General features: G+C 50.1%; 1 protein-coding gene across 3 annotated transcripts in view; it reads right to left on the bottom strand.

Annotated features, from left to right (window-relative positions):
- Nucleotides 1-450: 450 nt before the first annotated feature.
- MEAK7 (MTOR associated protein, eak-7 homolog) overlaps nt 451-11,564 on the bottom strand; it is a 148,231-nt gene continuing 137,117 nt past the window's right edge. The window contains exons 7-11 of one of the 3 annotated variants that reach the window (XM_031658051.1): nt 9,978-10,122; nt 7,018-7,446; nt 3,089-3,207; nt 1,343-1,522; nt 451-837 (exon numbers count right to left, since the gene is read on the bottom strand). In XM_031658051.1, the coding sequence (XP_031513911.1) occupies nt 724-837; nt 1,343-1,522; nt 3,089-3,207; nt 7,018-7,446; nt 9,978-10,122 (987 nt within the window). In that variant the 3' untranslated portion in view covers nt 451-723. Of the gene's footprint in view, nt 838-1,342; nt 1,783-3,088; nt 3,208-7,017; nt 7,447-9,977; nt 10,123-11,564 lie in introns of those variants that run through there. The other 2 variants (XM_003917254.5, XM_031658052.1) reach the window with 2 other exon arrangements.

Below are 11,564 nucleotides of genomic sequence, written 5' to 3'. Positions count from 1 at the left end.
ACAGATCTCCCAACTTTCCCATCTATTCATGACACACATTCATTTAAAAACAGCTGAGAGAGCTGGGTGTGGAACCTTAATTACAAACACCTTCTGAGGACTCACGCCACCACAGGACCATGTTACCTCAGTCTCCTGCCTCCATTTCCCCATTTTATCCAGTTCATGCTTTTAAATACGAACTCCCATGCCACTGAAAGCTGTTCCCAGAAAGCGTCGAGATTCATCCAGATGCCTCTGGTCCCTTACCCATCAGAACAGACCATCAGGTCCCACCTTCTAACAGGATGGCCTGAGTGAGGCCATGTGAACCTCAGCGGGAGGAAGCCCCTCCTCAATAGAGAAGTTGCACCCCCAACAAACGCTAATGCCAGTGGAATTCCCTAATGCCAGCGGGGGTCTGAAAGGTCTCAGCTGCTTAGGATTTCATTGGTAAAAAAGAACAAAGTGTAAGATTGAGTTACTAATTTGACACTTAAGATTTCTCGGAGAGATCCTGAGAGTGACCCTGTAGGGCAAAAAATAAAACTTAAAAAACGTCTATTTCTGGGAGATCCACCCATCAGTCAGGACATGGCTTCAGAGGGCGTCTTGTTGGCACATCTGGGACTACCTGGCTGTGACCCGTGTGGCACTCTATTACAGTTAAACCATGGGGGAGGGAAGAGGGGCTGCAGGCGGTGCCCTCTACCCAGAGGAACCCAGGAAGGCTCAGGCGGCTCCTCATTCATCGTCTGGGATTTCCCGGAGCCCTTCGCTGTGGCGCGACCGCCCACTGATCTCCAGCAGGGCCTGGGCTTCAGGGTCCGCGTCCAGGATGCTCTTGTTGCCCTTGGCCTTGAGAATAGAAGAGAAGAAAGGGTGGGTATGTTCCATGATGGCCAACAACAGGCAGCGGCTTCCTGCTAGTTTTCCAGCCTTCTCGGGTGGAATCGACTCTGGTTCCCCCTAAGGCCCCTCCCACTCTGGGATTCAATGGCTGGGTGGGTAGGAGGTATTACAGGAGGTTCAGGGGTCAATAGCAAATCAGGTGCAGAACCAGGGAAGAAGGAACCCCAGACCTTCCTCTTGTAGGTGGGCAGAGAGAATGAAGGGCCACCTGGGCTCGCACTTGAGGACCACCCCCCCGCTTCCCAGGGCTGCTCTACTAAACCGCCCACAAATCTCAGACAAGACTTCCAGCCATGCATCTCCTGGCATCCAAACCAGCATCAGCTGCCAGGATCAAATTTGTGAGAAACTATCTGCAGACAGAAGAGTAAAGGGGGTAATGGTAAGAAAATGGAGAAAGGCCCCCAGGCTCAAGAGGCCACCCTGGGAGGCAGAGGATGGCTCCACTCACCAACTGCTCCTCTGAAGGGTCTCCAACCGCCCACACCTCCATCTTATCAAACTGGAAGTTCTCGTGGGCTGACAGCTGCGGGCTGTTGTACGTGGTGCACGTGGGCTTAGCTCTGCTGTGTCCTTTCCCAAAATCAACATCCACCCAAAGCCCAAAGTAATTGTGCTGCCCCCCCATCCCCTGCAAAGGAAGCCAGGACAGAGAACAGCATCAGCAACTCCTCAGGACCTGCGGACATCAAATACCCCGAGCCAGCCTCTCACCTTAAGTACCAGCCTGAGACAGGGCGGGTGAGTGTGAATGCATGCCATCATCTATGTTTTCCTTAACTGCGAAATGTATCAATTGCTGCCATTTAAGCATCCCATGCCAAGTGACTAGAACAGTCATCTATGTCTCCAGACACCCACCCACGGCTCTTTCTCAGGAGGATTTGCTTGCTGAAAGCACAAGTGACGTCAGAGAATTAAAAATGTTAAATATATATATAGAAATAGACCTCCAGGGCCCAGGGTCCCACCCAGTTAAGATAAGGGGAGAAGGGAACACAGAAGCTGATACTGCAAACCCCCCATGTTGGGGCACCAGTGCCCCTGCTTCTGGGCAGCGATCCTCACCCCGAGACAGACTGGGAAACTCAGCTCTGAGTGTGTGACTTACAGGATGCAGAGGCAGACCCAGAGGCGGACGCGAACCCCTGTGCCTTCCACCCCCAGTCACATGGCTGGGCTCTGAGCTGTTCAACCTCGCCCTGCCGAGAACCTCCTCTGGTCCCTGGTAGGCCTGGAACACCTGGCACGCCCTAGTTCTGACCTTGGGCAACAAGAGACCCGATCACACTGTCCAGAGTTGACACTCGGAGCCGCTCTGTCCCTCAGGGCCAATGACGAGCGATGACCGGGGCCTGCCAGGTGCTCCCTGTGAGGCTGGCACCCTCTCTCCTGCCGCCACCAGATCGCCCTTTCCAGAAGATGCCAGGTGTTCTAGGTGGCCCAGCCACACCCCTCCCTCTCTCCAGGGCATCAGTGTGGTAAGCCTGGGAAGGACACTGGCCCCTCTAGTGGACCAGCCTTCTCTGCCCTCAGCTCTGCAGACACAGGACTGGATTTTCCCAGTAAGAGCTTTCTGTCAAGTAGCAGAGGAAAGAAATCGGCAGGGGAGCTGGCAGGAGTAAGTTGAGCTTCAGCGTGGATGCTGCCCCAGCTCCTGCCCTCAGGACCCATGCCCACCTGCTCCCTGTACCTGGCCTAGGCCTCCCCTACTTCCCTGTGCTTCCTGTGCCACGTCACCAAGCTGAAGCGAGGGCTGGACAGGAGCCATGGTCACCCCAACTGGGGCCCCACATGCTGTCTCATGAGCTGCCGGCCGTCCATTCCCCTCAGTCCAGCACTCCCAAGTATGAGGCAGGCCAGTGACGTGCAGGGACGGGTCTGGCGCTAACACTACCCCTAGCCTCAAAGGCCACAAACCAATCATCTGAGGGCCAGAAAAAGGGGCCAAGTGCGCCATCTGCACACAAACCACGGAGAAGCCCCAGCAGAGGCCACATCCTTCTCTAAGGGAAATCCTGGCCCAGCTGTCACTACCCCCAGCACCGGCCCTGGAGGCAGAAGGAACTGGACATGGCGTGTGTGAGGAGATGAATGCCACGCGCCCTGCCCTGATCTGTGGAGCTGAGCCTCGGGGTTGATGCCTTCACGGGGGGACATCACCAAGGCGAGACCCCCACGCTCCGCCCAGGCTCACCAGTCCATTCGGGATCGTCTGCTGTCCGTGGTTCAGGTACATGTAGTGGTCATTGTAGCCTGTGTGTGTGTACACGGCCATGCTGGGACAGATGGAGAACAGGAAGCATCTGTCATCCCCTGAAAGTGGCCAGAGAACAAAACAAACAGGGTCAGTGTCTGAGCCGGTCCCAGAGGGCCAGAAATGCCAGTAAGCTGTGGCTCAGGAAGCAGCACAGCCAAAACCCCTCACCCATAACCAGGTGTCGGCAGACCGGGGGTTGGGACAAGCTGCTGGGGACCCAGGTGGATGAGCTGGGGGTGCAGGGATTAGAGGGACACCTAATAAGGAATGGGACATCTTTTAGCTCTGGCCGGGGGAGCAGAGATCACAACTCTGCCCACTGTCTGCAGTCGGTCCAGGCTGGCCAAGCACATCCAAGCCAGAAAGAACAGGCTTCCTTTAGCTTATGAGCAAGGAGCAGGCGGTCAGTCCGCAGAGACCAAGGCCTCCAGCACAGCCTACCCGAGCAGGCAAGTGACGCTGCATGGTGCTGAGCCTGGCCTGAAAGAACATACCATGCAGAGAGAGAAAACCTGCGGGTGCAGAGCTGCCCCCCGGGGCACAGCCTGGGAAAGGTGGTCATCCACCCTCACCCACAGGCATGGGGTGGGCACACAGGCCATGAGAAGAAAGGTACCAGTCAAAACTCTGGAAACTATGGGTCCCCAGTCTCAGAGACTCCTTCCCTCCATAAGCACCTCAGCACTGGGGAGAGGGCCGTAGGCCAGGCCTCATCCTCAGAGCTCCCAGCGAGGGGCGCTTCCCACCATGTTCTGAGGACTTGGCCGAAAGGGCTGCCCGCCTGGACACCAGCATACACAAGTGTCACAACAAGCCGGAAGGCTGCTCATAGGAATTTGGGGTTGGGCTAGTCATCGGGGGGAAAGAAGTCACAGGAAGAAAATTGGGGGCACCATGGTAGAATGTAGATAAGAAGGAGGCACCAAGACCAGGAGGCTGGAAGAGGATGATGGCCCTGAGCAAGCAAACAGGGCCCAGTCTGTAGTGTGGGCTGACACCACCCAAGGCCTCCAATCTAGAAAGATCCCCGGGGGGCCTCTGTCACCCTGGAGGCTTCTGGGAGGCAGCTTCCAAGGTCAAGAGGGAGGCCCTGAAACAGAGTCCCCCATGGAGAAGGGATCCCATGAGGACAAGGTGTGGGACAGGTAGGCAACAGTGGGGCTTGAGAGCGTCAGGCGGAGGAAGGAAGGTAGCTAGGCTAGAAAGTTCCACCGGAACCAGCTAAGAGAAGGACTTTACTCTGGGCTACAGACTGAGGCTTGCTTCACTGGGGTTTCAGCAGCCTCAGAGGCTTGAGGGCAGGTTTAGACGCCGCCATGAATAGCTCAGTCACACCCGACTGTATTGGCCCCACCCGACCCTCCCGCGCTGGACTTCAGGTACACGGCCGTTTGCTTTGCAATCCTGAGCCTGTCGTACTGCGGAGCAAGGTGGCGGGGCCACAGAGCTCAGGCTTTGGCTGCGTGGGCCCAGATGCCAGTCCACCCCCAAGGGCCGTTCTCCATGGGGAGGGCCAGGTGGGGGAAGCATCACTTCCCAGGATACAGGGCAAGGACCTGAGGAGTTATGATTACCTGAAAAAAAAAGTCATGCCAACAGCAAGGGCTCCTTATCTCATTCTCATGAAACAATACTCAAGCATGCCGCCACCACCTGGCGCCCGGCCGCTGAGGAGCTGCCTGCCCACGCAGCATGGTTTCATGTACTTCTGAGGAACTGAGGCCCAGAAAATTAATCAGTCACCTTGCCCAGGGACAGAGCTAGGACTCAAAATCCTGTGTTCAATCCAAAGCCTTGGGTCTTTTCAACTACTGCACAGAAAACACAAGCAAAAGAGGCTCTAAGTATAATCAATTCTTCTTTCCTCAAATAAAACTAAGAAAACAGTCCTTTAAAAAGGTTGACGAAGCCACATCGCCCCACAGTGAAAGATCCTCCATACTCAAAGAAGGGGCCACCTTCCTCAGCATTTGCCTTCATTGTTTGCCCCACAGCTATTAAATCCCTTAAAGTCTCAGATATTAGAGGTCATTATCTCCAGGACAAGAGGACAGCACGCTCTCTGAACTTGACCCAAAGTCCATGGATTTGTACTCTACATGGGGCGAGGCTGCCCTCTGCTGTTATTTCCTGAGTACGGACACGTACTGCAACAGAATGAACTCGGGTTTGAAAACGTGGCCACTGCATTTTTCCCGCATGCTTCAGGAAGATTAAGTCTGCTTGTTAATAAAACATGAAGAGCCGGCAGAGTCCATCTGAAATGAACATTAAGGGCTCTGGAGGTAGCAGCAGCTTTAACCTGATCATGATGCTCAGGGTCTTTTCACATCCTCAAGCCGAGCCTTCAGCTGTGTAGTGAGAGGCAGAGCAATGTGTAACTTCCCCGGAGCCTGAGGCTGGGCTGGTGCCCCATGCCTGTGACACGGAGGCAGGGAAAGGTAGGTGTGCAGAGGACAGTGGCCATGGCAAGGCTGAGGCTGCTGTCTCTAGAAAGGCCCACCAGCAGGGCTGGCACCTGGAAACTTTGATTTGGGGAGAATTCCTACCATTCCCAGAATTAAGATAAAGATCTAGAACATCCTGAAACCTAGATATAAATCAAACCCTAGAAACAATGCGATCTAGGAGATAGAGGTGCCCAACCCTCAACCTGGGACCCCTGCTACCTGTCCCAGCCAGATGCCACCTAGCCTCTGCTGAAAGTTCTCCTGCAGGGGCAACTCCACCCGGACACAGTTCCCGGCCTCCAGACCCTCTGCCTGGTGGAGAGATGACCATTCCAGAGGTGCGGGGTGAGATACAGGATGTACGGGGGAGTGACGAAGGCAAACCCTGGGGATGGTGGCCCACTCTCGAGTACAGAGGACAGCCCACTGATGGGCGATGCATCTGTCAACGTTTCAAAAACCTATTTATTTATTTAGTTAGTTAGTTATTTATTTAGAGATGGAGTCTCACTCTGTCGGCCGGGCTGGAGTGCAGTGGTGTGATCTCGGCTCACTGCAACTCTGCCTCCCAAGTTCAAGCAATTCTCAAGCCTCAGCCTCCCATGTAGCTGGGATTACAGGCGTGCACCACCATGCCAATTTTTGTACTTTTAGTAGAGACGTGGTTTCACCACGTTGGCCGGGCTGGTCTCGAATGCCTAACCTCAAGTGGCCCACCTGCCTCGGACTCCCAAAGTGCTGTGATTACAGGCTTGAGCCACTGCGCCTGGCCTTATTATTTTATTTTTTTAAAGAGACGAGGTCTCACTATGTTGCCCATGCTGGTCTCAAACTCCTGGGCTCAAGTGATCCTCCCACCTCAGCCCCCCAAAATGCTGGGATTCCAGGTGTGAGCCACTGCGCCTGGCCTGTGTTTTAAATAATTTTAAAGGACCGTTTTCATCAGAATATTCTTCCTTAAGGGAAAGAGGAGAATTTACTTAGAGCCTTTCATCCAGCACATTCAAGGTCATGCAGAAAGCTTCCAAATTCCAACAAGCAAACACACATGGTGGTGGGGGCAGGGGCAGGAAGGCCCAGGGAAGGAAAACATCCGATCTGAACCAATCAGCATCTCCTGGTCTCCTCCGAGGGATCTGTGGCTTGACTTCTCCCATGCCCTGTAGAGCCAGCACCGTGTAATAACCGGGCCTGTGTCCTCACCTGAAAACTGGGGGTCACACAGTCTGTCCTAAAGAACTGTGATGTGATAAACACCACTGAGTAGCATCACATTTTCCTATCGCCCCAACTGCGTCTAGAGAAACACTTGGAGAAGATGGGAGAGCCGAATTTAGCACTCCCACCCTCTCCCTTTCTCCAGAGCTCTTTGCCTGGGCTGTGCCACTCCTCAAGGTTCAGGTTACCAAGTCTTACCTTGAAACTGAGGCTTCACCTCCCAGGAGCAAGAGGCAAACCCACCAAACACATGCTTGTCATGGTCCTCAAGGACAGCCACACAGGGCCCCCGGTGAGTGATGTGGCCGCAGAGCTGGGAGAAGCTGTGTCCGTGGAGCTCAGATGAAAAGAGCAGGCGCCAGCAGTGCCGCTGCTCCCGAGGCAGGTGGGCGTTGATGTACATGACAGAGAGAATGTCCAGGATGCTCTCAAAACCCCTGCCCTGGTCCACTTGACGCTCGGGGACCAGGGTAGTCAGATCCAGGGATGAGCACAGGACGAGAAAGCCCTTGTGAATGACCACACTCAGGAATATGGCCACGTGGGGGACCCTGAACACCCAGTCCTCGATCATGGCTCGGTCACAGTCACAGTCCAGCCACTGGGGCCCCAGAAACCTCTTGCCATCTAGGGGAAGGGGACAGTGAGCATTAGCGGGGCTGTTATGTCACCGTATAGGTACTATCTAAACCCACACTGAGTACGGGAGCCATGAGCCACGTAGCAATTACTGAGCACACAAAACAGGGCTCGTGTGAACTGAGAGGTGCCGGAAGTGTAAAAGGCACACCTGATTTCAAATACTTGGTATGAAAAAAATGTAAGTTATCTCAATTTTTAAATATTCATTACATTTCAAAATTGTATTTAGGACATAATTATTAGAATCAGTTTCCCCTGTTTCTCTTTACCCTTTTAACATGGTCCCTAGAAAAGTGAAAATTTCACATGGGGCTTGCTTTGTCTGTTGGCCAACACTGATCTCAACAATCCGACTTCAACATTTTTGTCTCCTCTCCAAGCAGCATTTCAGAGCCCGTCGAGATGGCGGTGCCCTGGCAATGGGGCTGGAATAGATGCCTGAGCTACACCTGGAGCCGCTCATCAGAGGGTGTCTGTCCTGCCAAGGTCACTGGAAGGGCATTGTTGCCAGCCAGTCAAGGGGCTGGTAGGGCGCTTCCTGGGACTCCTGTAGTTTATCTGGGAAGAGCGGGTTTCATTCACCACTAATCAGGCTTAATCATACAGCACTTGGAGTCCTATTTTCCATCCCTCACCCACTAAGAGTGGAGGTGACAGGGTAAGAGCGTGGGAGCACACACCTGGGACTCCAAAGCTGGTTTCAAACTCAAGCACAGGAACAGCATGACCATGCCAAGATCTGCACCTCTGTGCCTCAGTTTCCTCAGGTGGAAAATGGAGGTAAGGCCAGAACCTGCCCTGCTTGGTTATTACAAGGACCAGAGGAGCTTTTACATTTTAAGCTCTTGCTGACACAAAGGCTCCATTCACAGCGATTATAATTTCCAGCCTAGTGAAAATTTGAATCTAAGCTGAAATAACATTTTGTCTCAGGCCCATTTTATTAAGCAGAAAATGTAAAACTACTTCCCAACTTCTGATATTTCGAAATTCCTATCGTTTCCATTTATTTTTCACACAGTTTCATTTCTCATTACTTATATATTACTTGAAACCTTAAGGATAATTTTAATCGTCTGAATTAACTTTCTCTACTTCAATGACAAACGTTAATTTTTATTTTCATGATTCTTTTAAAATATACTAATTCTAGAGGGGTGCAGTGGTTCACGCCTGTAATTCCAGCACTTTGGGAGGCTGAGGTGGGTGGATCACCTAAGGTCAGGAGTTGGAGACCCGCCTGACCAACATGGTGAAACCCCCGTCTCTACTAAAATACAAAAAAAAAAAAAAAATTAGTCAGGCGTAGTGGCGGGCGCCTGTAATCTCAGCTACTCGAGACGCTGAGGCAGGAGAATCGCTTGAAACCAGGAAGCGGAGGTTGTAGTGAGCCAAGATCGCTCCACTGGACTCCAGCCTGGGCAACAAGAGTGAGACTCCGTCTCAAAAAACAAAACTACTAATTGTAGACAGATGAACAGTTTATCCATAAGACAAATTACTGATACTTTTAAAATTCTTTCCAAGTTCCAAATACCTCATCTGAATTAATTTCTGAAATATAACCTATTTTCTAGCTGTACTTTAAAATCTCGCTTTAAAACAAAAGAGCAACATATTTATGAAGCAAGTCTGCCTTGCAATGTGATTTGCCATAAGATTTTTTTTTAATCCCAAGTAAATTTAAATATATACTCCTTCTAACCCAACAGCAGAATACACATTCTTCTCACGTGTGCTTTAACCACTACCCTGAAGTGATCATATAATAGGCCATAAATGATGTATCAACGAATTTTAAAGGATTGAAATCATACAAAGTATGTTCTCTAAACATAATGAAATGAAATTAAAACTCAATAGTAGAAGGCAATTTGAGGCATTCATAGGCATGGAGAAATGAAATAACATACCTTTACATAGTCAATAGGCCAAAGGAAAAATTCCTAAGCGACATTAGAAAATATTGAGATCAATGAAAATAAAAACATAACCTTTCAAAACTGATGGCATGCAGCTAAGGCGCTGCTGAAAGGGAAATTTGCAACTGTAAATGCTGATATGAAAAAGAAGATCTCAAATCAATAATCTAATATTCTACCTTAAGAAACTAGAAAGAGAAGACCAAACAAATTTAAAGCAAACAAAAGGAAGAAAATAAAAGCTTGGGGAAAATAAAGCAGAAACTAGAAAGACAACAGAAAATTAATGAAACTAAAAGCTGGTTCTTCAAAAAGAACCTACAAAAATGTGAAAAACCTTTAGCTAGACTGACTAAGGACAAACGGACAAGACACAAATGCTTCATATCAGTAATGGAAGTGGGGACATCACTGTTGCTTTTGGGAAAATAAGGAGGATTATTTAAAAATATGCCAACAAACTAGAAACCCAGGGGAAGGTTCGAGGGCTCACGCTTTCTGGTTTCAAAGCTTTACTACACAGCTACAGTCACGGAGACAGCGGGTACCGCTCTACAGCAAAAGACCTAAATCACCGAGTCCACGCACACTTGCCTTGCAGCTTCATCTCAGAGAGCAGCTGAGCAGCCAGCACCTGCACCCGGGGGGCGGGCCCTGGGGCTTCCTTCCCAGTCCAGCCTCTCAGCTCCTGTCGGTGGCTTAGCACGTGCACCACAGAACCAACCAGATCCTCTGTAAACTTTAAGATCACAATTTTACCATTAAAAACAGTTCCACCGTAACCTGAGACCTCCGTCATGTCCACATGGAGAATGGCAATTTTCTTTAATGCCAACTATGATGGGCCATAATGTGTGGAAAGGTCACGCAATGTATGTAGTTACTCATTTTTCTAATGATACACTTGGCTGGCCTAGAAGTTTTCCCAAAGCCTTCGTCCAGGACTTCTGACCTCAGCCCAACAGTATTGGGGTTTAGGGCTCCCCGAGGATGGACAGCTCCACAATGCCGACTGTCTTCATTGCTCAAACCAACAGGATGATTTGCTGAGGCCCAGGAGCTCCCCGCTCCAGAAAATCCCTGATCTCCCCAAATTTGGTTGAGATCTAAGGTTTATTGTGCTGAGTTTTACTTGCTCCCAAAAAGGAAGGCAAGTCTTCCTGTTTCCGCAGCGACAGAGGGCAGGCAACTACCTTCTGGAGTTGCTGCTCGCTTCCAACAGAGAAGGCGAGTTTGAGGTTTTCCTGCTTCTAAGATGGCAGAGGGCAGTCTGCAGCCTGGGCCCCATCCCTAGGAAAGTAGCTGAATTGGGGTTTTGTCTTAAACATTCTCCTGACGACTAAAACTTAAGATTAACAACCAACTGGTCTTCATTTCTCCTTACCATGAGCGCACTCAGTAATTGTAGAAAGCGTGTGAGCGCGTGTTTGTTTTGCTGAATTGTTTTTATTTATGGTTTCTGTTTTGTTGTTTCAGTCTGTTTCCCATTTGGTTTGATCAACTCTACCTGACTTGGTCAAATCCAAATTATGGGGAAACAAGGTCTCTGAACTGGCTAAATTCCCACAGCTGGGGAAAAAAAGAAGAAAACAAGGCCACCAAAAGGAAAAAAAGATTTTGACTGCCTGAGGGGCTTTATTTCCATAACCTTTGCCAGCCAGGCCCAAACTGAAAGACCCAGGGCAGCCGCCCCGCACTCTCGCTCAGTAGCTAAGTTTCTGTCTTTTTTTTTTTTTTAACCTCAACAGCCTGACTTTGGTTCCTACATCAAATCCTTTCTGGTCTGATATTTCTGTTACTTTTGAAATAGCAGTCATTTTTGTCCCAGGTAAAACATGGTAGTAAGAGATTTAAAGTGATTTTTAAAAAGAGCTCAATGGTTAAAGTCAGCTTAATTAAAAGCTAATATCCGAGATATATGTGTGTGTGTGTGTTTATGTGTGTGTGTGTTTATATTTAAAGGGACAAAATGCTTTTTTGTCTCTCCTAGGGTCTTGTTTTTTGAGAAAAAAAAGATTTCTTTCCCTCAGTCGACTGAATTGTCTTCTCCATTTGCTTCCGCACATGTCTGCTTCCTCTTGCCACCCCTTGCTGTATGAAGGACCTAAAATAATGTCTAACAGTCTGGGATTCCTTAAAGAAAACAGAGAAGGTGCCACACTCATTTCTGAGAGAAATGTG

This window comes from Papio anubis, chromosome 18 (genome assembly GCF_008728515.1).
Source record: "Papio anubis isolate 15944 chromosome 18, Panubis1.0, whole genome shotgun sequence".
NCBI classification, from domain to species: domain Eukaryota; kingdom Metazoa; phylum Chordata; class Mammalia; order Primates; family Cercopithecidae; genus Papio; species Papio anubis.
The sequence above is the reverse complement of the archived record's forward strand: the minus strand, read 5'-3'. Positions and strand labels throughout refer to the sequence as shown.